At 35.6% G+C, this 27701-nt stretch overlaps 1 protein-coding gene across 4 annotated transcripts in view; it reads left to right on the top strand.

Moving 5' to 3' along the window:
- The window catches only part of LOC109724029 (cyclin-dependent kinase D-1-like), a 56011-nt gene continuing 29792 nt past the window's right edge, over window positions 1483-27701 (top strand). For 3 of the 4 annotated variants that reach the window (XM_020252632.1, XM_020252631.1, XM_020252629.1), the window contains exons 1-5: window positions 1483-1908; window positions 2003-2198; window positions 8563-8861; window positions 9315-9423; window positions 16596-16721. In XM_020252632.1, coding sequence (XP_020108221.1) covers window positions 2037-2198; window positions 8563-8861; window positions 9315-9423; window positions 16596-16721 — 696 coding nt within the window. In that variant the 5' untranslated portion in view covers window positions 1483-1908; window positions 2003-2036. Of the gene's footprint in view, window positions 1930-2002; window positions 2199-8562; window positions 8862-9314; window positions 9424-16595; window positions 16722-27701 lie in introns of all 4 variants that reach the window. The other variant, XM_020252630.1, reaches the window with a different exon arrangement.

Raw genomic sequence — 27701 nt, 5'->3', positions numbered from 1 at the left:
TTTTCCCAATTGTTGCCCCTGGACACTACTGTGATTGCTTCACTCTTGTTTGGTTTGGAATTATCGCTTGCTACAGTAACTACGCCGAGTTGCCAATGATGCTAAGCTGAGGCCCAGTGCGATTCTAATTCAATAGAATCCGCACTAGCCTTTACTACTACCTCGGTACAACCTCAATATGTTTCCTCTGTAGTTAATTGTGCTAGTTGGATGATGTTACCTGGTGCACGCCAATTGCTTGGGGTAATTCCCCAAAGCTGCTGAGCCTCTAACGGTCTTGCTCCTGTTGAATTCCCGCTGCCCACGGCCCTGGGACAGTGCCGCTCTAATACCAATTGTAATATCCCCGGACTATCCGCAACCGCCTATGATGAGAGCTCGCTGAGGCCAGTATGGCGGAGAGGATGATGGGAGCTTCCGGTCGCGAATCCGATGTAGTTTGATGCTAAGAAAGGTAAGAGAGAGAGATAGAAGTAGAGGTAGACTGAGAGAGAAAGAGTTGAGTAGAGAGTAGAGAATTGGGAATAGAGGAGAATGGGGAAGAGAAGTAGTGGAGAAGAAGGGTTTGGAGAAGAACTTTTGGGGGAGAAAATAGACTAATTCATTTCATTCATAATCCCTAGCTTACATGACATTTTGATACTTATACTAGTTAGTATCCGTACAGAAAGGAGAATTATTTAATCTCTGAGGACTAAACAGCAATAGTGACAAAAATAAAAAGTGGGCTGGTTGGGCCGCCAATTCGGTGGTAGTTGGGCCCGCTTCTTGAGCTTCCTAAGCTCCTCTGCTGCTTGTCGGTTATTCGGACTCGGGTCCGTCCTTCTCCGCACTACCAGCAGGTCTTGGGTTCGCCATTTCGCCCCTATCCGAGCCCCGCTTCGCCCGATCCATGCTTAACGGTAATTGGATTGACGAATTTGTAGATTCAACGTAAGTCAAGTGTAGTGGTGTTTGAGTTTCCCTGAAGTGTGATTATTTTTCTGTTGTTTGTTTTGACGTAACTTGTACCACTGAAAGTTAAATTCAATCACTTCTGCTGTTTGTTTTGATGTAACTTGGTGCTGGTAAAATTAGTTTTTTGAGTTCCGTTGTTTGTTTTGATGTAAGTAAGTGGATCCCATTATCTCCTAAATATAGTAATAAATTTATCACTATAAAATTTAACCTATTATATAATTAAATTTTTTATTATTATTTAAAGATAATCTTAATTTATTATAAATAAGGTAATTCTAACCCATTATAAAGAAAGTAGAGTTTAGGTTTTACTGTTTAATAAATTGTTTAGAGAAGGTTGAGTGTGGTGGAAGTCGAGTTCGGTACTTTAGAGCCGGAAGTCGAGAGTAGGTGAAGTGGAGCTCTAACGTAACTTGAGTTACATTATATTTTTCACTTACACCAAAATAAATAACGGAAGTGATGGAACTTGAGTTTCATCACTCCACTTACACCAAAACAAACGAGCCCTAAGTGGGAGTCGGTTCCGGTCTTCTCCGCATCATCCACGACCCGGCGGATATCGGGTCCGCGTTTTACGCCCGCTCCGGTGATCCGACCGCCCGATCCGCCAGCTCTCTTCTTCGCCCCAATTACCCAGGTTCTGTCGGGCTTCCTTCTCCGACCTCGATCCTCCTATTTCCCCTTCAGCTCCGACGATGCCCTAGCCCCGCCGGTTCACCCTGCCGGAGTTCCGCCTGACGCCCCTCTCCGCGCTATCCTCCGCCAGCGCCTGATCGCCCTTCTCCGTGCTATCCTCCGCCAGCGCCTGATTGCCCCTCTCCGCGCTATCCTCCGCCAGCGCCTGATCGCCCTTCTCCGTGCTATCCTCCGCCAGCGCCTGAGCCCCTTCGGAGGCTCTTCCCGCCGGACCACTCCGCCGAGCTCGCTCCTCTCCAACCTCCTGCTGTCACTTCCCTGCTCTACCTTGTAAAGTTGACATTTTTACTACTTCCCCATGCTAACTACTACTACTACTACTTCTACCATTTATTCTTCACAGTTGTTACATAGAGACGGTACGGAGCGGAGCGGAGATGATGATGATGCCGGCGCCGGTTCCCAACAGCCACCCGTACTCCGCCCCCGGGGATGAGGACGCCTCGCTCTCGTCCAAGCTGGTGGCGGACCGTTACCTGAAGCGCGAAGTGCTCGGGGAGGGCACCTACGGCGTCGTCTTCAAAGCCATCGACACCAAGGTCCGATCCGACTCCTTTGTATCTTGATTGCCTCCATGTAGTTCTCTTCTTCTTTGATAGCTTTAGTCTTCAATTGTTATTTTGAAACGAGATGCTATTGCTTTTGTAAGCCAACCTATTATGGGCATTTTTTCGGTTAAAGGAGTTGATTATTTTTTACTTATCTTATGAATAAATAGAGACCTTATGAATAAAATGGAAACTCTACAAATATCATGATTTGCACGATTTCCATGAAAATGAAAACCTGAATTGTTACCCTTAATGTTTAGACAGTTAGAAACTATCGAAATACATAATCAAAAGACCCCTCGTGCCCCTTCTAATATGTTCTGTCCTATTTTAGTTTTGTAACGATTTCTAGACAGAAAATGTGAAGAAAGAGGGTTAAGTGGTGCATCTAGGAGGTTGGGATGTGGATCTTTATTTTTAACCAAGGGCAAATCAACACTGAAGGGGTTTTAAATGTGGGCCTCATCTGTTGATTTGCTTAAGAGAAGCTCCTAATCCTTCTTGTTTTGTAATGATAATATTTTTCCAAATATCACATAAAGTTATTTTAACCGAATGAAACTGGAGATTGAACTAGTGCAAAATTAGGCTTGGGTCATCTAAAAAATGAATATAAGAAAAAGAAAATATTCAAGCTCGTAAATTTGTCTAGTATTTCATATTGAACCAATTCTATATGACAACCTTAATCCCCTTTTTGAGTTGTTAGATGGAAGTTTTACACTTTTTTATTGTTGTTAGATAGCTCTATTGCTTGTCTTTAAAGAGCCTTATTTGTTATTCTGATGATTGGCATTTTGAAGAGACCAAAGATAATGCGGTTTTGAGAATTGAGATTGGGCTTCATTGAAGGTTGGTGATAGCTAATATGATATTAACACTACAAGCTATTCATTAGAGCACAAGTGACCGAATTGTGGGAGCATCAGATGTGCAGCTATGAGATCAGAGCTTGCCAATTGAGGTAGAGGTTGTATCTTGGTTCTCTAGGAAAAGCCATATTTAGAAAGTATCCATTGACTAGGATTGTTGAGTTATGCATAGATTGTAGGCTAGATGGGGTTTTGTGTCATTTTGTTTAGTTTCTAGTTCTTTGGTTGAGTGAAAGCCATTGCGGGAGCGCAGAGCCTTGAAGTCTTTGAATAGAATAGGATCATTTTTCAGTTTTCCTCTATTTTCTTGGCTTTTCTCTGTGTTGGTTGGCCAAATGTTTTTTTTGAGAGAAAGGTGACATGCTACCCATTTCTTTTTTTTTTTAGAAATATGAAGCAACTAGACTTGGTTGACCAAACGTTGATTGTGGTTGATTAGTGTCTGTGCACTGTCACGCCCTGAGCCACAGCAGAAGTCTACTCTGGGCACGTGTATGGACCCCTTGTGTGTACAAGGCCGCTCCTGCACTAACAAAGCATCAACAATCAATCAACTAAACCATCATCCAACATGATCAATTAGATACAACACAAGTTGTTGGTTATCAAGAGCATAAACATCAATAATCAGCTAAACTTAAACATTAAATATTTACACCCCAATATCATCACCTCAACATAGGTGCATCTCTAGTACATACACAATTCCAAACTAGGGTACTACTCTATTACATCCATCTCTCAAGATAATACATAGACTTGTCTAAGTTATATAATGCATCATCATCTCCAAAATAAAAAGAGGGCAACCTCTACGTGGTCCAACACAGGTGGGAAAGCACTAACTAACAAGCGATCCCCTTTTTGCGATCTCGGGCCTTCCCTGCGAAAGATGGCTTTGACAAACACAACAACCAAAGGGTGGTGAGAACTATATAAAATAGTCCATAGTGGGTACTAATACCGAGAGGGGCGCACTACACCACTAGGTCAACCGAGATATGAGTAATAGCAATAACTATAAATAGAAATAACTGTGATAAAGGAAGCATAACACTGTAATACGACCATGCCTTTTATGTACATGATGAAGTGAAAGGTATGTTGTCTCAACTTCCAACTATGTATCGGTTTATTTTATGATGTCCGAATGCCAATGTTTTATCCAATTTATTTTATGATGTCCGAATGCCAATGTTTTATCCAGTTTCTTGAGGACCAACATAGAATACAATTCTAGCTTTTGCCATGTCACATGGACTGTGTACGGCACTCTATATATAGGGTTGTGCCCTACACCCATCGCCCAATCGACGCTCAAAAAGAAAGGGCGAGGTTGCTCGCAATGGCTATACCTTCGGAGAGAGTGACCCTCACAAGTGTTGGCTCTTGCAAGCTTTGGTCTCATGCACATGCTTAAAGGCCCTATATCCAAGTACTTGATCCAAGATCACATAAGAGTTCTAACTCTATTATTATGTTTCAATATGTGTCTTGCTATGAAATACAAATACTTCAAAGTTCATGCCGTGCGCGTATTGGATGCGTATCGGATATTGATAAGCGTCCCATACGTGTCCGATATGGGAATGAAGTATCCGATATTTTAAAAAAAATTTAAAAATAGTGGATATGGCTTGGATACGGGAGGGACACGGGGGGGATACAAAGGGGACACGACCAGGTTCTTTTTTGGTTTAAAATGATCGAACTTAAAATTTTTTGAAAAGCCCGCATCCAAACCTATTAGAAATAAGAAAAAGGGTGATGAGAAATGCTAATCGCGATTCAATTTGTCATTTCTTCTATCTTTTTGCTTTTGAATGGTTGAAGGCACGTCCTCTCATCTATCTCCACATGCCATGGTTTAGTCCTTTATCGCTTCTCTTTTACTCTCTTTTATCTAATTTGTCGACCTAGCACTAAGCAATAAAGGCTATAGAGAATGATTTTTCTTCTTCTATTAAATTGTTAGCATATTTTTTTATTATTGTTTTAATAATAGAACCTAGTAAAACAAACATATATGTTGAATGGCTAATTATCTAATTTGTGTGACTAAATATCTATTGTTATCATTTGATCAAGTTGGATGAAGTTGGTTGATACTTTTTGAATTGTTATTCCATACGATGGATTATCTTTTTTTATGAAGAGATGTTGAATAATTGTACAAGTTAATGTATATTAGAATATATTCCTTAATATAATTCAAATATCCTGATTGTCCTCAATATATCATTATATATAATCGACATATATTTAAATATATTTAAAATAATATTTTATTCAAGTTTATCTGCATATCATATTGTAGAAGTTTTAGGAATTGCCGTATAACCATATCCGTATTGTGTCATATTCGTATCCTTGTATCCGTATCTGTGCAACATAGGTGTCTCCTGGACTTTTTTTTCGTTTCAACCCTTAAAAAATTTATAATTGGTTAAATAATCTTGTAAAAAATTTATTTGGCCAAATAATTTTATTTTCTTAGTGTTTGTGTTGGAAAAATAATTGGAAGATGGTCAATCATTTACCATCTTTAATGCAATTTAAAAGACGGTAAATGATTTACCGTCTTTTTCTTATTTTTTAAAGACGATAAATGATCCGCCGGCTTTCCCTTAAAGAAGAAAACAATGAATGATTTACCATTTGTTTCTATTTCCCATATATAATCTTAACAACCACATAAAGATTCCAACAAATTATATATAATCTTAACAACCTAAAATATCCTAACAACCTATCCATACAATTTTAACTATCAAATAAAAATTCTAATAATCCCCATACAATCTTAACAACCTCACAAATATCCTCACAACTTATAAAAAGTATGATAACAATATGAAAACAGTGAATCATTCACTACTTTCTAAAGGTGGTGAACGATTCGCCGTGTTCCTCATATTTCCAACATGGCACTGAGTTGACAGAAGGAAGGTTAATTGGCCAAATAAAATTTTGAAAGGGTTATTTAAATTAGAAATTTTTACAAGGTTATTGTTAAAAAAAGTTCGTGTCTCGTTTGCAGGTTATGTGAATACTAGTCTCAGTAGATGTCCATGGCTAGTAAAGAGGTTCATTTATCTCAACTCAAACAACATGATGTATAGAGTAGGAAATAACCAAGTTGCTGCTAAATAGATGTCCATGTCTCATAATAAAGTTCAAGTATCTTGACTACATTAACATGCTAGTTGGAGTAGCTGGTAACCAATATAAGAAGTATGCTCAACATATGCTAAAATAAAGCATACATTAGGAATGTACAACTAGCGTATAATAGAGATGTCATGTTCTATGTCAACAATGAGAATTTTCAATGTCATGTTTATCAAGGAATTGAAGTCATTTAAGAAGAAGATCACATAATAGGAGTACACCAATTTCAGTTAGGTTGAATCTACAGAATAGTCGGTATTTTTCCAAACTAAGTTGTTGAGTCTTCTCTTTTAATCTAAAGAGAATTTTCCAAGTGATGAAAACCTCCATAAACCCTCATACTAAAATTCCCCAAAAATTATATTGAAAATAGGAGAAAAATACCTTAACGTGGTAAATTCTAGCAAATACCTCTATCAAAGTTGTTGGGGCTTTATTCAAACCTACAAGAGGGTTTCCAATTCATCAATTCCAACTAAAAGTCCCAAATTTGAAAATTTTCAAATTTACCCCTAGTTTGCCATGAACTAGAAAAATCCCTAAAATTTTCAATATCATCTAATTGGAGGCTCTAAACTTAAGAACCAACCTCAATTAAAGCTCCAATACAAGCCCAAGATGTAGGGATTGAGGATTGGAAGCTCCAAGCTACTCTTGAAAGTCTCTAACTCCAACTCTAAGCCTTAGATGGGTTGAAGCTCCTAGAGGAAAGAAAATAGAGAAGAAGGAATTAATGGAAGAATTGAGAAGAAAAGGGAAGAAGAAGATGAAGAAATGGAGAAGAGGGATGAACCAACCTATTCTCTTATGGAAAAGAGAATGAGAAGAAGAGAGAGAGGGGGCTGGGATGTTAATGGATGTAACAAAATCTATTTAAGCCCTCCAAACAACAATTTCAGCTTCGCAGAACTGAATACCGGTACCCCGATTTTAGTATCAGTACATCCCTTGTTATTGTGCCCAAGAGGAACTTCTGCAGAACTCGAACCATGTTTCAGCCAACTTTTCTATTGTGTACTTGATTTAGGATGGGATATAGGGCTCTACATTTTAGAGGGCTCCAAAATATAATTTATGATTTTGAAAGCTTTTTGAAAATTTGACAAATTTTGAAATATGTTTTAGAAATTTTTGTAATTAAAAAGAAATTATGTAAATTAAAGAAAAATAAAAAATTCAGAAACAAAGAAAAAAGAAATAGAAAAGATAATCAGGACTCACTCCTGAACCGAACTCATTTCGGGACTGGACTAACTCCAAGGCGACGCTTCGTGAAGGAAAAAAGATTGCTCGTGCACCAAAGCTTCGAATCATCTTTTATTAATTTATTAATATCATCCTCCTCATACAATGAAGATCTACACCTTATTTATACTATCCTTAACCTCAGATACACATACGATTTAGAATTTGATCTTATCATAAAATAACTAATTAAAATAGCCTTATCTAGTGATTAACTAAACAATAAAAATATAAAAATAAATTCAAATAAAATCAAATAAGAGGATAATTAAAAATCCTCATTTAACTAACTAAAGATATGCTAATCTAATCTAAGTTCAAAATGATGAACTAAATCGGTTTAAGCCGATCAACATTGGTTCAGGTCTGTTTTGCATCAGTACTGGTAAACAAACTTTAGTTTCGGTATTTCAGAAAAATTTAGGAAAACCGAGAGCTCTTCCTGCTGAACTCACTACTGAGTACCGATACCCTATTTTCAGTACTAGTATGTGCAACAAACCTGCAACTTCATAGATTTTGCACTCGAAACTCCATTTTCGCACCGAAATGGCGAAAACACTCCAATAACTACCAAACACCACTAGAATTATCTAAATAGTATCAAATACTATTTTTCACTAGAACTGTTATTTTGCAAAAGTTCAATGCACTACATGCAACACGGTCTATTGGTTCAAGGTTGTTGATACTTTGTGTGCTGAAAAATTTGGTCAATATTTTATATCGCAACGAATAGAAATCATGTTATTTGGGATAATTTTAGTTTTCAGTTGGTTTTTGTTTGACAAGGGATATTATTGGTTTTGTACATATCTTAGTCTTTATACTCTTAAGCTATATTATGTGTTAATTCTCTGGAAAGCAGAAACAAATATAATTGCATTTTTCTTGTTTACTAGAACTTTGATGGTTGAACCAAACCAACAGTTGAAATATTCAATTTTAAATTACTGCCTGGGGTTTAAAACTCTGGTTGGTTCTGAAAAAAAATTGCTATTTCCACAAGTAAAGGGTTCATTGTCCAGTTGATTGGAGCTATTATGCATGTGAATATTTTACAGACTGGGCAAACAGTTGCCATTAAGAAGATTAGGCTGGGGAAGTACAAGGAAGGAGTAAATTTCACTGCACTAAGGGAAATAAAATTGCTCAAGGAACTCAAGGATCCAAATATTATCGAGTTGATTGATGCTTTCCCACACAAGGGCAACTTGCATCTTGTATTTGAGTTCATGGAGAGTGACCTGGAGGCTGTTATTCGTGATAGGAATATAGTGCTTTCACCAGCCGATATTAAATCCTATCTCCAGATGACACTAAAAGGACTTGCATTCTGCCATAGAAAATGGGTCTTACACAGGTACGTAATCATTGTGTTTACTACAGATTTCCTGAAGTTTGGCTCAGTTTTCAAAATTTCATCTTTAGAGTTTCAATTGTAGCAATTTACTTGCTGAAGTTTGGTTCCAGTTTTAGTTTCATTCTCTGATTTCCAGTTCTTATCGTGATGTTTTACCATGATTTCAATTTGGGCCCTAGAGCTTGACCTCGACCTCAGTTTCATCCTTAGTGTTTTTTAATCACTACAAGTGAAAAACGAAATAGTGATGCTGAAGTGGCACTTGTTGAGATTGACTATAGGTAGGGCTTAATTGTGGTGCAAAACAAACTTCAAGGGCCAAATTGTTATAATTGGAACTATGAGGATGAAGTTGACATTTTGATCAAACCTAATGTTTCAAATTAGTAAATAGCCCATTATTTGTTTCTGACATCTTCTTGAACATCAATCATGACATAAGGTGTATTTCAGGGATATGAAACCGAACAACCTACTAATTGCTGCTGATGGACAGCTTAAGCTTGCAGATTTTGGTCTTGCTCGGATTTTTGGCAGCCCGGATCGTAAATTTACTCATCAGGTATTTATTTTCAAGAAAGAAGAGCTGGAGATTTTATGCTAGTGTAAAATAATATACTGTAATAATAGGTCAGCAGTTCTCATGTCCTTTTCATGAGAAATTAATTAGTGTTAAGGATTGGAAGAAGCTGCAAGAGTTGTCTAACACAAGATATACTAGCTGATTTCAGTTTTGTTGTTCTAGTAAGGGTGTGTTTGTTTCCACATAAAACTGTGAAAAAAAATTTTGTTGGAAAAAAATTTGCGGAGGAAAATAAATTTTACACTCTCTAATTTTTGGTTTGTAGGAAAAAAGAATAGTTTTCCGTTACGGTTGTTTGGTTGAAAGGTAAAAAAAAGAGAAAATTTATAAATAAAAATTTATTATATATATTTTCTCTTATTGTATGTATTACATATTATTGATATATAATAATTATCATCTATACTACTTATAAAAGAGCGAGTTTTAAAAATTTTTTATTTTCCAAATTGCCATTCCATATTAATATAATTTCAATCACATTCTAATAATATTATTCATTCAACTTTTATGGGTATAAATCACAGCCGTATAATTTTTATTTTATTTTCAAATTATCATAAAATATATTAATTCTTAGTCATTGGATCTAATTCAATGGCTGACGAATTAAGTATCTGTCACTTTTTTTACCTAACTTGCCCTTAAGCAGTACATATCAAATCCCACATTTTATATGCGTAACTTATCTCCTAATAACCGCGCCCCCTATATAGTATCAATATTCCATCTTATCTAATAACTTATCTAATAATAATTCTCATACTTATCTATACTATATATAAAAGCATATAAAAATTCTTATAATAACAAACGGAATATAAATAAATTCTTATAATAACAAACGGAATATAAATGAATAAAAAAATATTCCATACCAACGGTTATGATTAATTTGTTAAAAAATATTTTTTAAAAAAACGAATGTTATGATCAATCTATTAGAAAATAGCATTCTTATCAATCAATATATCTAATTCTACGAATGGTTATGATTAATTTTTAAAAAACTATTTCAAATAAAAATGAGGGTTACGATCAATCTATTAAAAAACAGCATTTCTGTTCATAGATTTTATATTAAAATTAAAATTTGAGTTTAAATCATGAATTGAATTTAATTTTGGATTTCAAATTTGAATTAACAAATAAAAAATTTTAATTATAGTAAATCAAAATTAAATTTTAACAAATTTAAATTTATAAATTTTGGATATCAAATTTGAATTAACAAATATTTAATTACGGTGAATCAAAATTAAATTTGAAATTTCAAAGTAAATATGAATTAAATTTTGACGTTTTTAGTTTAAACAATATACTTAAATTTTAAATTTATTAGAAGTAAAAAATGTAAAAAAATATTCAATGTATATATAGAAAAAATAATATAGGATATTACAGATATTTTCTAATAAAATATAACATATAAATTTATAAAATATAATTTTTATTGTAAATTTTTAGATAAATATGATGTAAAAATATTAGTTTGAAATAAATTAAAATAATTATTACGTGCATTTGCACGTACACTCAGCTAGTATTACATATATCAGTATTATAGTTTATATTTAAAAATAAAATATATTTAAAATATATTATATATTAATTAAGTATGTAATATATATATAATAGTATATATTTAATACTACAACATAAATTACTATATATTTATAAATAATATTTATATATAAAATATTACGCTAATATATTTAAAAATTAAAATTATATATATATAATGAAAGAGGGAGAGAGTCCATTGGTCCACCGGGGACTCTCTCACGCGGTCCACGAGGTGAAGATTACCTCTTGGGCCGCGTGCTCAAAAGGTCCTGAGCCGTGTGCTTTTTGAGCATCAGTTTTCGTTTTCCGCTGACGGTCGGCGGAAAACAAACACTTGATTTTTTCAGAGAATTCGTAAAATTTTTTTTCCTGAATTTTTTTTTTTTACGAGCAACCAAACAACAAAAACTATTTTTCAAGCAAAAAAATAATTTCAGAGTAGTTTTACAGGGAACCAAACACACCCTAAGTGCAAATATATGACGTGTTAGAGCATATGTTGGGCTACGGTATGAAACCCACCCTTGCATTGCCATCCATTTTTCTGTTGCCTCCTTATCCAATTGCTTTGAATATATAGCCTTGCATTTTACTCTTTGCAAATGGGTTCAAAAATTTGGGCATTTGTTTAACATCCGCCAAAATTTGTGGAAATGAGCCGACAAATTAAGTTGATTTTATTTAATAAAAAAGATACATGTAATTTAAATTAATAATTCAATAAACTACCAATTTATAGATCTTCTTTTTCTCATTTTAGACTATTATTTAGGCTGCAACTTAGATGTTCACATATAGAATCAATCATTAGATGCTAAAAATTTCTCATGCATTTTTGCATCTGACTTTCACAGTTATCCCAAACTTTTGGACCTATTGGAGATGAGATTGAAGTGTAAGACTCAAATTATGGTAATTTAAAAATGTAGGGGGTGCAATTCAGAAAGAAGGAAAAGTATGGATTGGTTTCTATAATTTAGTTTTTATGTTATTAGCAAGCAATGTTCCAAAAAGCAGTTCATGTGGCTGCATATGTCGTTTGGACCATAAATCGCACCGCATATGTAATATGTTGTGCGATATGCAGCATATCGGACCGTGTATGCGGCCGCCTGCCGCATATGCAGTGAATTTTTTTTTTGTTTTTTTGTTTTTAAAGGTGGGATTGAAATACAATGTTGAATGAGATTGTTTGATTAATAATTACACATATACATATGACTATTTTCATACATGTTTAATTAATAATAATGCATAGAAATGCAATTTTTATATAAATATAACTAACTCTCTTTTTCTATTTAAGTAGGTATTATTTCTAACCTATCTAAATTATGTTTATAAATATTGATGAATAATTTTGTAGTTGTTAGATGTTATTATACTAGATTTTTTTAGGTGTTGACCTCTCAAATGATGTGAATGACAATTTATTGAAAAAATTATTATTCTTCATAGATGTTTAAGCATACTGCTTTTTAGTATATTGATGTTTGTTTGGCATTCTTTGATTTTGCATCAAAATTTTATTTATTTCTCTATTTAATACCTAAGAGTAAATTCCTAATTGTTAGTTTAGTGTCACATGTACATATGAGGTCCTTTACTTGAAATTAATTATTTTAATTTGTGAATTCTGAATTATTACTTACGTTATTTAGTTTTGTTTGGAAACATTTATGTATATTTTTAATATCTAGATGGGCCGTATAGGCGCCCACATACTGCATATGTGCTAAGTGGTAGGTAACTGCATACTGCATATGTGCTAAGTGGTAGGTAACTGCATGGATACCACATACTGCCTTTTGGAACATTGTTAGCAAGAGTTGGGATCCATTGATACAAATGTGTGTTACCAACCTTTTGCACATGCAATCTAACCATGGAGACCCTAACGTCGAAATCTAGGCCATTCGATGCGATCTTACATGTATAGAAGCCTACAACAATAAAAAAAGGACAAAAGAAGTTTTGGCAACTTTTTTCTAAGCATACAAAAGCATAGGGCTGGCAAATGAGCGAGCCGGCTCGCGTTCGACTCGCGTTCGATTCAATATTTGGCTCGCTCGAGCTCGACTCGAAATTAAATGAGCCGAGCTTGAACAAAAAAAAAGGCTCGAAATTCATTTCAAGCCAAGCTTGAGTATTACTCGGCTTGTTTGAATTAGGCTTGAAAAGCTCGAAAAGCTTGAATATATATATATATATATATATATATATATATATATAGAGTTGAGCTAGGATACTTTTACAAGTATCACCCCCATGGTGCTATTAGGTTTTTAGCCATTGGATCTATTTCTTAATTACTAATAGTCCTTGGATCAAACACTATTCCACCTACCACCACCTACCACCATCATCTCAACCTCACATCTCTCCATCCAAGGACTAAAAACACTAAAGCACCACCCAGGTGATACTTGTAAAAGTATAAGCCACTCTAATAATTATAGAGAGATGAGAGAGATAAGAGAGAAGTATGCTGACTATACTATCAATAGTACCAACTTTTGGTACATTGAGTTTTCGCGCGTTGGATGAAAGAATGTAACGGTTAGGATGATAGTGGCCCCGGTTAAATTGATGGTGGTCCCCTAGGGTTGCAGTGGTGGTTGGTTTAATAGTATAATCTAACGGGTGAAATGATCAAAAGGGTAGATCTAAACGTAAAAACTCAATAGTACCAAGGACTCTGGTACTATCGATAGTATAGTAGCCCGGCTCTATATATATACTATTAAAAAATATAAATATATATATTTTTAATATATATAGGCTGAGTGAATAACCTGAGTTTAGTTAAAATTGGGCCAATGTTGTGGCCCATAAAACAAACCCAAAGAAAATAAAAGAGCAAAATTCATTAAATTTATACATTTTTTCCTTTTTTTCTTTTTTTTCCACAGAAGCTCTAAAATTTCAATATATTTCTCTCTTCTTTTTTCTGTCTCTCACCCTAAGTACCAAGCCGGAAGCCTCCAAGTTACAAATAACAGTATATGCCGCCGTTGCCTACCTTACTATTAATTGTATACTTGAGAAATATACATAATATTTTTAAAGTAAAAGTTATTATTTATATAAATTTTAATTTAGTTATATATGATTGGATAGTTTAATCAATATTTATCTATATAATTTATTTATTTTTGACCGCATAAATAAAAAAATGAATAATATGAAGAATTGAAGGCGGAAGAAAAGACATGTGAGCCTGAAAAGATTAAGTATTCAACTCATAAATTATTTTTCTTCATATTATAATACTATATTTCATATAATTATTTTGTACTTTGAACTATTAGACATATTTTTGTATCAAATTATAGATAATATTCTATACAAATTAAACTATTGATCGTATGATGTTGAGAATTTCAAGCGGCTCGTTTAGGGCTCGAACTCGCTCGACTCGAAATTAGGCTCGCTCGAGCTCGGCTCGAATTAATTTCAATCCAAGCTTGAGCTTAAATTTAGGCTTGAAATTAATTTCAAGCCGAATTTGAGCCAAGGTAAGCTCGCTCGAGCTCGGCTTGTTTCCACCCCTACAAAAGCACCAAATCACCAAACTCATAGATATAATTTCCAAACTTTATGATTTTTTTTTCCCCTGTATAAATGCCTTTTACATGTTGTAGATTATGTTGAAGGTCTTGATTTTGGTTTTGACCTCTTTGGCTGAATTTGATGTGTGTGAAAAAATGTATATATTAAAGTTGTGAGTGAGTCAACTCAATGGCATTTAAACAACGACAGATGAACATTTTTTTATTTAAATCTGAATTAAGCGAGCTATAGCTTTCACGTTCCATCCACAATTTGGAGCCTTCTCAGGAAGTTCATGTTTTTGAAACTTCATTTGGCAAAAAGACATTGGAAAGAATCACATTTTGCTTTCTGATAATGGCATAACAGCATTTTAGAAACAGTTTTATTCTATGGTCTAGTCAATGGCAAAATTGTTTTCCATTTCCAGTAAACAATTAGCGATTAAATTGGAAGTGTGTTTTATTTGTCTTATTTTTGTATATATTGTTTCCCATGCAACTGTTTCTTATCTCTATTACACATTTTTCCACAATTTTTAATTGAGTTCTTAATTTGGTCCTTAACCTTTGAATTTTTGCAATATGGTCCTTGTGTCTATTTTTTGTTTCAATCAAGTCCTTCCTATCATTGAGGGGTAAATATGGTCTGGTGCAAACATTGCAAATTTGTCCAGTAGCATAAAAAATGGAAGGTCCTGCTAGCAGTGCGGTTCCTTCTCTAGTATTAGAACTTAGTAATGCTAAATTGTATGTCGATGAAGATATAGTAAGGACAAAAAGAACACACTTCAGGTAGAGCTACTAATATAAATATAACAAACAAGCATACGGTAGATTGGTATTGTTTAACCACAAAGTGTTCTAGCAATACTTCACAATGATGAAATTCTATTGAAATTTAAGTGATAATATTCCTCAATTTGTAAAATCTATGGTGAAGTATGATATAGGTTTTAATGAGTTAATTGTCAAATATCAAAATTCATAGCTTAATCATTAGTTTTGACTTCCATAGTATCTTTGATTTTCATACTAACTGAAAGCAATCATAACCTGTCGAAAATATTGAAAACTGGCCAGAAATCAGTCAAAACAGATTGAGCTGGCTGAACTTGATCAAGACTTGGTAAGAAGCACTGAAACTGACTAAATCGAGTTTTGTTTTAGGCCAGCCAAAGCTTATTGGTTTCATTAATTCTGGTTGTAACTTGAAATCATGGTATGCCAAAACTCTCTGGGGTCTTATATAGGGGTGGCAATCCAGCTCGCTGTTCGCGAGCTAGCTCGTTTCGCTTTCGAAATGACTCGAGATCGGCTCGCTCGTTTAGTAAACGAGCCGAACAGAGTTGAATTTTTCAGCTCGTTTAATAAACGAGCCGAACACGAGCTAGGGTCAGCTTCGCTCGTGTTCGCTCGATAACAGCTCGAATACATATATTTTATATTTATATAATTTATTTAATTTATTTTTATATATAAATAAATAAATTATATATAATATATATTTTTATTATTTATTTTTAGCAAAAATAAAAATATAAATGCGAGCTTAATTATAAAAAGACTCATATGTAAAGTTTCAACTATTAGATCAAAGTCTAATGAATAAGATTTATAAATTTATTTTTTATATATATTTTAATCTAATCTTTGTTAATTTATTGTTCGTTGTCAGCTCACGTGAGCCAGCTCGTGTCGGCTCGTTAATAAACGAGCCGAACACGAGCTGAATTTTTCGGCTTGATACTTTAACGAGCCAGCTCGTGTTTGGCTCGTTTACACCCCTAGTCTTATATGATGTTTGATGCCTAAATAGTAGCAGTAAAAGAACAAAAGATTTTGGTTATGGAGTTCACCTTCCTTTCATTCTTATTTTATACTAACTTATGAACAGTACATGCTGTTTAAAGGTGCTCTTTATTATGGTGCCTTCATTAGTCACTATTTTTCTATGCACTTTCAGTTCTGTGCATTAAACATGGCTCGAAAAGAATACAAGTATTACTTAATAATCTTTTCTATCCTCGTTAGGTTTTTGCGCGTTGGTATAGAGCACCTGAACTATTGTTTGGTGCCAAACAATATGGAGCTGGGGTGGATGTTTGGGCTGCAGGTTGTATATTTGCTGAACTTCTTCTTAGACGACCCTTTCTGCAGGTCTGCTAATGCTCTGCTTTATGTTTTCATCGAACTTGTTGCATATATTTTGTTCATTTATCCTTCCACTGCTGAGAAATTTGTAGTTTAGAAGTTCTTTTTAACTGTTTTTTGAGTTACATGAAGATATACTTCTTGCTTATTGTTTTGGAAGTTCTTCAAATAATTGGATCAGTTGGAGAATAAATTCACAGATATTCAATAGTCAAAATGCTCACTACCCTTGGCACCGAAAAAGCAAATGCAATTGATGCTAAAGTGCAAAACTATTTATATAATTGGAGGTCATATCATATTTTCAAGCAATAAAGAAATTTAAGGCACTGGGCTGGTGGCTTTAATAAATCATGTGATGTTAATTTCTCTAATCAAAGTGAAGTAAACTAGAAGATAAAATTATATATTTGAAAGCTGATTTTCTCTCATTCACAAATTACCTCATTTTTCTTTGCCTAATTTGTAGCTAGTAAACAAAGCTCTCTGTTGAACCATAATAATTTAGGATCGTTTGAAGATTCAGAAGTTAGAGGACATAAACATAGTTGTATCAATATGGTGGTAGAAGCCATTGTAGTACTGCACATAACAAATTCAAAAAAAAAAAATCCCATTGTAAATCAATTAAAAGAATCCCATTGTAAATAACCTGTATAGATTGTTATAGTTACTGAACTTGGTGCTATTATGGCTGGAATGAATAATGCAGTTTTATTATGATTGGATGGGTGTTTTATTATGGAAACATTCTGAAGAAGTTTTCCTCGTAGGTAGCCAAGATTGATTTGTTAATCGATTAGCAAAGCGCACATGCAATGCACATCACACATATAAAAAGAGAAATTTATATTTTCCCGGATGATTAAGATTAGATACGATCTAGGTGTGACGCTCCTAGGATTTAAAATAGTCCTATATATATAAGGTATAATAGGGAAAAATCTCTTAACCTAGCTATAGTATTTTGGACGGTGGCTAGGCCCAAGAGATTTAGAGAATTAAGCGTGTTAGGGTTAGGGTAATTCTAGTGGGCGAACCTCCCCGGGAAGCTAGGCGTCATAGTTGGTATCGGAGCCAATCACCAGCCGAAAGTGTGAGATGACTCTCGGTTGAGCTAGAGGGTTCATACAGCTGACGATCGTTGTGGGTGGAGCACAGCTCCCCACAAGGTTGGCTAACGCTAACGACACGAGTCTCACATTTCCTGGTGCTTGTGAGTGCCCGTGAACCTTACGAGGACGTCACAGCTTACAAGGAGGGAGAATGTGACATCCCTAGGATTTGGAATAGTGCTAAATATATAAGGTATAATATATTTAGAATGTTACACTTGGGTATAGTATTTTAGGCGGTGGCTAGGCGCAAGATTTTAAGAGGGTTAAGTGTGCTAAGGTTATGGTAGTTCCAGGATGGGTGACCCCTTGGGAAGTTGGGCGTCACACTGTGACTCATGCAATAATGGATAGGGACGACCAAGATTGGTGCACCATGCATCATGTTGTGAGAGGTGCAATCCACAGAGCATGCACCGTGTGAAGGTCTTGCTAGGAAGGGAATATTGTAAAATTAAGAAACTATTGCATGGTCTGCCATCTATATACTAAGGTCTCTAAAATTCAAAACCTAGAGGTTTAAAAATCTGATTGTAAATAATTATGTCATTGACTAAATCTTTTTTGTGCAATTCCAAATGTGAAGTAAGTCTCCGTATCTTATTGGTGAAGCTGAATACTTGAAATTCAACAGATCGGAAATAGGATTGACTACGGATTCGAGCCATAGCACATGGTTTCATAAAATCCGTACGATTTTCCCGATCTAAATCGAGCAGGTTTTACATGGAGCATAACCTTTTTACTTCTTATGATACCATTTCCTCCGCTTAATGGATAACCATTGGCTACCAATGGGGAAATGCTTCTTATTTCAAATCTAGATGATTGGATTTGCACAATAAAAAAAAGTTAATGGTTCCAATTTGCCCAAAGCACGTGGCTACGAACCACGGTGTCGGGGGTTCGAATCCCTCCTCGCCCACAGCCTTCCCAAAAGGGAAGGCCCCTTACTTTACCTCTGGGGGTAGGAAAATCATGATCGGGATAGCGGACGCTACGTAGCTCGCTTTTTTTTGGTTGTGAAGCAGTGTCAAACCAAAATACCCAACAAGCATAAGCATTAGCTCTCCCTGAAAAGGAGGTGATCCAGCTGCACCTTCCAGTACGGCTACGTGATATACCGAGTATCTTATCTGTTGATACGAAGTATTTCGGTGATCCCTAAGATCCGAGTCTTGAGTTGTTGGAATTGGAATAGGTTTGGCAGCGGATCACGAAATCTTGGCGATCTTCTCTATCTAATGAATGAGTAGTCCGTTTGGAAATCGTCCGCCCCGCACCCACCCCCGAGTATATGATTCAATAGGAATCACACAAGGGTAGATTGATAGAAACCTCTGGTAAAATACCCACCAGTACCCCAACAGATAAAGTACATTACATAGTCCGTTTTAGGGATTGGCGACTTACCCATTCAGTGACTTTGGCACTGGACGTTACCAAAATGGGTACTATCGGGTCGGGTGAATTAGAGAATAGACATACATCTGTTGGCATTCCAGTCTTTTTTCTCCTTTCAGGGCCTATCCGAAAAAGAATCCAGTACCTCTTGGTCGTGAATATCTGAATAGGACAAACCGGCGTGGGGATCACCAGAATATTTCGTATCAACAGATAAGATACTTGGTATATCAATATTGATTAGATCCGAAATTTGTTATTGAATTGCTTATTCAATGAGCATTCTCAAAAAACACATATGATAACATATCATATATATATATATATATATATATATACATTAAACAATATTAAATTACATTTAACAATTTTAAATATTTAAAATATTTCTATTCTAACATATTTCTATTCTAATAGAATAGAACTCAATATAACTCATTTACTTCTTCAAGAGACAAAATTGGAACAGTTGAGATTCAATTGACCCGAATTCATAAGATCTGGCACTGGCAGTTGAAAAGAAGGTGAAAAAAGGGGGGTCCATGTATACAGAATTTCGAATTTTTATAGTCTAGCTTCAATCACCCCTTCAGGCGGGAACCATTAGTTTAGTAATGACTTCCCAGCAAACGAAAAGCTTACCTTTTTATGTTATGCTATTTAAATTTAATTATGTTATTTAAATAAGCTTNTAAATTTTGACTGATTATGGTTTGTTTGCACTGGAACGAGGCTAGGATGCACTGTTATAGAGGTCAGTTGCACCATTTCTCATTTCGTAGACTTCACATTGCACTATTATCCCTGTTGCGGAGCGCGCACTTTTTGTCAATAGCGTTCGAAAATTTCGTAAAGTCTTAAGCAGAACAGGAAACAGCGGGACCGGCGAATAGCGGGGTCGGATGTTGTCCGGGTTCCGAGAAATAAGCGGTCAATTAATGCGCGCCAGACCGTACGGCAGGGCAGTATACGTATGTCAAGAAATACGCGGGAGGCTATTGTATAGGAGGGGCATTTTGGTCAGGCGGCGGAAAAAGCGGACCGAATCTGCAAAAAGGAAAAAGGTGGCCCGATTTTGCAAAACCCCAAAATAAGTGGATTTTTTATGCAAATTGGCCAAATTTTTATTCATAAAAGCTTAAAAAATAGAACAAAAGAATAAGCTAGAGAAAATTAAAAGTTAAAATGAAAGTTAATATAAAATTGCCCTTCAGATATTTTTTTATATTATCTTTATCCATAAAAATATTAGCAAGAAAAAATAGTTTTGAAAAATAAACATGACAAGTTTTATACAAAAAGCAGATTGTTGAATCTGTTGTTATAGAAAATCTTTTCCCACAAAAGCATGTAAACGAATGCCCAAAATAAAAAAGAACAAGAAAAAAGAAGACAAATTTTAAATTGAAAAAAAATCTAATGACACCAAAGAGGCATACTTACAAACAGGACATTCTTTATAATAAGAAAATTTTGCGTATATTAATCATAGAAGCATGCAAAATTTCTTTATAATGAGAAAATACTTTATAAAGAAAAATTTTTGTTTATAAAAGTGGAGGCAATAGTTGGTCAAGCTCCTTGGTGCAGCCTAGTTGCTATCAGAGGTGGTGTAGCACCAACCATGCATCAATGGTGGTGTACCTTATGCAGCAGTAAGCAGGCGTGGCAATCCAGCTCCCCGTTTGCGAGCTAGCTCGTGTTCGGCTCGATATGAGCTTTGAGATCGAATCACTCGTTCAGTAAATGAGCCGAACGCGAGCTGAATTTTTCAGCTCGTTTAATAAATGAGCCGAACACGAGCTGAGGTCAGCTCGCTTGTGTTCGGCTCGATAACAACTCGAATACATATATTTATATTTATATAATTTATTTAATTTATATATATATATATATATATTCATATTTATATATAAATAAATAATTATATATAATATATTTTTTTATTATTTGATTTTTAGCAAAATAAAATATAAAGATGAGCTCAATTATAAAAATACCTATTTATATGTAAAGTTTCAACTATTAGATCAAAGTCTAATGGGTAAGATTTTATAAATTTATTTTTTATATATATCCAATCTAACCCGTGAGCCAGCTTGAATACGAACTGAATTTTTCGGCTCGATACTTTAACGACCCAACTCGTGTTCGCCAGCTCGCTCGTGTTCGGCTCGTTGACACCCCTAGTAGTAAGGCAGTAGCTCCAATGTGTGGCGTTAGTGCAGCAATATGCAGTGGCTCTGATTGACTGGTGCACTAGGGGTGTGGCAATGAACTTGTTCGGGTCGCTGTGTGCGCACCCGAAGGTGATTTTTGTCACGCCCCGGGCTCCAGCGGAAGCCCACCCGGTGCGTGCACAGACTCGTTGTGTACACCAAGCACTCCCGATGCACACAAGGCTTCTACAACAACAACAACATAAGAAAGAAGTAGGAACGAATTCTAAACATGGCGATCAGAGCGAGTACAAAAACCTTCTACAAAAACAAGCACGAGTGAACTACATAAAGAGCTTAATACAAATACCTTACAAAATTATACAACAAGGAATAAAAGATATAATTGTACATCTTCAAACTAGACTAAATGAAAAATGTCGATGGGTCCCTTTATAACAACACCGAAGAAGTTCTAGCTAGTCGCGAACCCCTTGCCACGATCCCTAGCGTCTCCCGTCGTGGAAGGTTCTGAAATAAAAACAAACAACCAATGGAGGTGAGAATTATTAAACAATAGTTCCCGGTGGATAAGCCGCCGAGAGGCAAAATACACCACTAGGTCAACTAAGGCATGATAAAAATACAAGAAGTATTAAGCATAAAGTGACAATTAATTGGTCAGATTCAATTATAGTCATGCCTCTACATGATAATGTCAACTAACAATCTAACATGTATATGATTTTCTACTGTCACATGCGCAAGTATTTGTATATGCAAGCTTACATGCAAGTTTACATGGACAAGTATTTTCCTTTCATTATCGTCATATAGTTATACATCTATACTAACCAACATGTGTATAGATTTACTACCACTAAGGTTGTCAATACCAACAATGACTAACATGAATGTCCAACTTCTATGAATGCATCAAGTAGGGTTACAAAGTAATAGCCCATTAGTATGTCCACTTACTTTATATGCATCAACTAATTGTGATGTACGATGTTAAGTTTTCTTAACTTTACCCAATTAACGAGGGGCTTACACATGGTGACGTTCTGGCTTGTGTCGTGCCTAATGGCCCCGTGGTAGTCAATATTCCCCCTCTAGGAATGAGCCTTTCCCACGGCAATTCACTTCGGCGCCCAATCTTGCACGGGCAAGCATGTTGTCGCAAAGGCTAAATGCGGAGTGCCGGCTTGTAGGGAGCGACCCTCACAAGCTTGTGCGAATGAGCACAAAGGCAAGCAAGCGTGATCATAAGCATCATGTCCAAAGGCCACATATCTCAATCATTATGTCTAAAATATGGAATCTCAATCATCGGCTCAAGGTCGGATACTATAACATAAATGTCATGTTTCATCTTCAATAAATTCGATGGTATGTTTCTACCGATATGCAACATGTCTCAAGTATGTATAGGTTTACATCTCATTATGACCCTAACGGGTGACAACATCTACTATTTCCACTATAGCACGAAGGAAACAACTTACTAATGGCATATTCATAGAATTATGAGGATGTCCACAAGATCATATCATGCATACGCCTTACTACATGAACCTCCACTACATGGAGTATGAGATTCATCATGCAAACAATTACCCCTCATTTAACTAAACAATTATACCTTTGCCATATATATATATTCAAATGCGTAGAAAACTCTTTCGTCATGTCTAAAACATGGAATTACATCTAACGACCTAAAGGTTGGGTACAATGTCATAATGTCCACTTTAGTTATTCATCTCATCTAAACTAAGTGAAACATACTTAGTTCTACATTTTGTCATTACATGCCATATGTCATGTTTACTTTCATCTATAGCAAGTATATTGATTGCCATGCAATTTTTGAATCTAATAATTCCATTAACCATATAGTGTCTCATGTGATATTACTATTCATCTTATATGATATTACTATTCATCTAAAAATTGCCATGCAATTTTTGCATCTAACATGCATGCCTATGTTTGCATAAGAGGAACTTGATATTACATATGATATAATATGCATGTTATCATCATAACCCTCTACTACGTAGACTATTTCCAATTTCATATATAACATATATGCATCATGTATCCAAAAATTCTAGCATGTCAAGAATAGCATAAATATGCATTAACAAATCCTATAACAATATAGGAGACATAGAGGAAGTTCACCCATTTTGGTGAGATCAAACCTATCGGATATCCTTCGAAACTTGTTCGTTTCTCCAAATGAAGTTGCCCTCTAGACTTCTAGCACTCTAAGAAAAATTTCAAAGGGGTTACAAGCTTCTAAAAAGCTTCCCATGAAATTTACCTAAAATCAAGTAAAAATTAGATAAAAATTACCTTAACATAAGAAAATCTTGTCCAAGGTTCAAACCAAAGTGAAGCATGTTCAAATCCGATCTAAAAGAGTGTTCTACACTCATCAATTCCATCCAAAAAACTTTTAAAAGAAAAGCTCCAAAACCAATCCTAGTTTCTACAAAACTAGGTTTTTCACCAAAATTTCTTGTAATCTCCTAAATAGAGAGTACAAGAAAGTTACTAACTTCAAATTAAGCTTCAAACCAAGCCATGAGATGCTAGTGTGAAGTTTGATCCTCCAACAAGCTTCTCTTTACATCATCGAGCTCCCCTCCAAGATCAAAGTTCTTGCATCCAAAGAGGAGAGGAAGAAAAAGAGATTAAACCCAAAGATTAGAGGTTTAGAGGAAGAAATCCAAGAGAAAAAGGGAGAGAAGCTCACCTCTACTCCCTCTCCATTCTCAACCAACAAAAGAGAATGAGGGAGTATAGGGTATGTTATACTAGTTGAAACAATACCCCAAAAGCCCCTCCAAAACTCAGTAATTGCATTTAGTACGAAACAGGTTCTGCAACATTGAGTACTGATACATGATTTGGAGTACCGGTACTCCATAGTCTGTTCCGATACAAGGGGTCCAGTACCGCAAAACCCGAACGTTGGTATTTCTGATTTTTCATTGCGTTCATGTATCCGCCCAATGTAGTACCGGTACTCAGCCTAGTACCGGTATCCAGAGCTGAGTTTTGTAGAACCCGAGAGTTGCCCAATTTGGCACTCTATAGAGTTCCGATACCTCAAGTCTAGTATTGGTACTCAACTCAAACCATGCAATTTTTGCCGAATTTGATCTACGGAGTCCGTTTTCGCGCTTATTAAGCCTCGAAGACACTCCTAAGCTCACTAAACTCAGTCCAAACCTTCAGAATAGTATTAAGCACTATTCTCTCACTAGAACTCGCAATTTGCAAAAGTTAAGTGCACTACAATTTTGTTGGTACTGGTTCTCCCTTTTTGCCCACAAAACGACCTCCCATGGATAGTTGCTCCAGGCTTTGTTGTGAGATCGGTTGCAAATCATCATTTTCCCTCCATGATCACTACCTATTTTGCCTTAATGAAATGAGGGAGATATAGGCTTCACCCTGTGAACTTCACCGGCAATCTCTATTCCCTAAGTTCACCCTGTTGCTCTCTTTTTCTTTCATTTTTTTTAGAGGGGTGGGGGCGGGGGGGGGCGGAAGAGAGAGAAAGAAAGAGGAAGAGTTAAAGAGGTGGAGTAGGCCCTCTTAGGCTATATATGAGCAAAATGTCCGAGCTTTAATCCATTCGTAATCATAAACCTTATTTAATTGAGAATTTAATACCCCTCTAAACCTTATTTGAAATCTTGCCCGAAACATGTACAGACCCGCTACACGCACAGGGCATCCTCTGTCCATGTAGACAGAGTCTCTCTTGTACATGCACGGCAGAGGAGCACAGATACATAACCACAAGCAGTCAAAACAACCGTACAGCTAATAATCCAAAACCATAATCCAGAATCACTAAACCACTACAATAGGAAAACGCAACATCTCAACCTGTGTTGCACGAATACGAATACGGGGATATGGTTACGACACGATACGGGCGATACGGCATTGTCCCAAACTCTAGGATACGATACGTCAGGGGTATCTAAATAACATATTATTTTAATATGTATAAATAAATTTATGTTGATAATATGTCATGACATATTGAAATATCTAAAATAAACAAATGAGTAAAAGCAAAACAAATATAGTATTTCCATTCAGTCATTCACCAGACCACAAAACATCATGATATTCATCTTACGACTTACATGTATAGTCCACATTCAAAACAACAAAAAGAAAAGGACAGGGTTTTCATCAAAAGACTTCATTTTGGTTTAGTTTCATTCTCATTGGAATCATCAATAAATACCACATTCTCCAAATTTGGCTCATCAAGTGAAAGATTTGCAATTTCAAGAAGACCAACACCATCGGATGTGTCGAAAGAATCTTGTCCAACATCCCACATCTTGGTCTTTCCTTTTATATATTCTGGAGCCCTTCTTGATAAAAGGCGAAGATTAGTATGTACATATACTAAATCTGCGGCTCGTTGTGGCGTAACTTATTCCTCTTCATGGAGTGGCTGAATGAGTAGTTACTCCAATTCCGCTCGCAACATAAAGAGGAGCAAGGTTGGCCAAGTAACTTTAGGGCCAAAATTTGGAGCATAGATGCTGTTGCACCATGAATGCACCATGAATGACCCACCACTTCTTTGGGTCAAGAACTCCCCTATTTTCAATAGAGTCGTGCTCATCAAATCCCCCTCTTCGGTAGTGGAAAAATTTGCAAATTCCTCATTTACAACTCTTCTTTCTTCATTATTTGGAAAAAATCTTTTTAAGCACTTCTCATCTGTGATATCTCCAAATCCTTATGCGGAGGAACTCGATTTGGATCCTTATTAATCCACGATGAGCTATAGTATCTAATGAATACAAGAAAAATAAAAATTAGGATATGATAGTTGTATTACAAAATACAAATAAACAAAGGTATACATGAGGTTTAGGGGAAAAAAATTAACTGGGGTTCAAAGAATGTGCCAAGCAATGAAGTGGAGTATTGCTTTAACCCATCGGTCAATCAAAATTTTGTGAACAACGGAATAAAATGACAATTCCTCGTCTTCTTTTTTTCCTTCACGCCTATATATAGCAACTTTCACCTTGTCTATCATAGAAACCCAAGTTTCATATATCAAATGTAAGCAAGGCTTGTCGGTATCGGCAATCTGAAGCATCTTATATATGGGTTCGGTAAAAGAAAGAATATAGTTAATTTGATCCCACCAGAAGTCATTGAGAATTCTATCTTTTACAAATTGTGCTTTTCCCATGTCATCCTCCCTATAGCTAGCCCATTTGTCACTAATGACCATATTTTGGAGACCCCGTTTGATTTGCTTGAATCGTCTTAGCATGACGATTACCGAAGCGAATCGAGTCTCGGTCACCGCAAGCATTTTCAAGTTGACAAACTCGTGAAAGATTGCCAACCTCATGGAATGATTCAATATAAAATTCTTGATTGCATGCTACATCCTCTGCTATGATAGTAATCCAACTGCATTCATCAAAATTAATTTCCTTGTCCTCGGTATTCTTAGCCGCACAAATATTTTTTAATGCAAGTTTCAATGTGCGCACAACACAAGGAGTCCAAAATATTGAAGGAAATTGCGCTTCAATCAACATTCCTGCAACTTTGCATACGGGAGCATTATCCATTATCACTTGGACCACATTTTGAGGTCCAACTTCAACAATTTTATAAAATATTTATCCTTATATTCCCCTTCGCAATTGACCGCTTTTAGGAACATCGGTCCACTCTGTTACGGCCAAAAAGTTGATCAAAGGCCTTCTTTGTGCATCGGTCCATCCATCACACATAGTGCTTAAACCCTTCTTCCTCCAAGTGCTTTTTATAGGCTCCAGTAAACTCTCAATATTTGTTCTTTCTTGTTGAAGAAGACTAGTTCTCAACATATTTTAATTGGGACGTATATAACCTGAAATATTATGATTAGCTGCAAAAGTATAGGAGCTAACATAATAAGGATTTCTTGCAAGATTAAAGGGCAAACCACCAAAATAAAAACATTCTAGCAATCTCACAGTGTAGCTAGTTTTGAGCCGCCACGTTGAAAGACTTTTCTAGAGCTGTTTCACGTGTTGATGTTGCCTTTTTTTCTTGGCTCGAAAAATTGCACCCCCATACTCTCTATACTTGTGTCAGAAGAATTGGTAATAGTTTTTGGCAAAGGAACTTGTTTAGGGATAAAATTCCTTAACCCTAACTCTACCTCTTCAACTAGTCTTTTCATCTCCGTAATATTATCACTAGTAACCTTAGAGCAACCTTTGATTCCTTGTCCTGAAATTCTCAAC

The sequence above is a fragment of the Ananas comosus genome, linkage group 18 (assembly GCF_001540865.1).
Source record: "Ananas comosus cultivar F153 linkage group 18, ASM154086v1, whole genome shotgun sequence".
NCBI classification, from domain to species: Eukaryota; Viridiplantae; Streptophyta; class Magnoliopsida; order Poales; family Bromeliaceae; genus Ananas; species Ananas comosus.
Note: the sequence above shows the minus strand (reverse complement) of the source record. Positions and strands in the feature narration are given on the sequence as shown.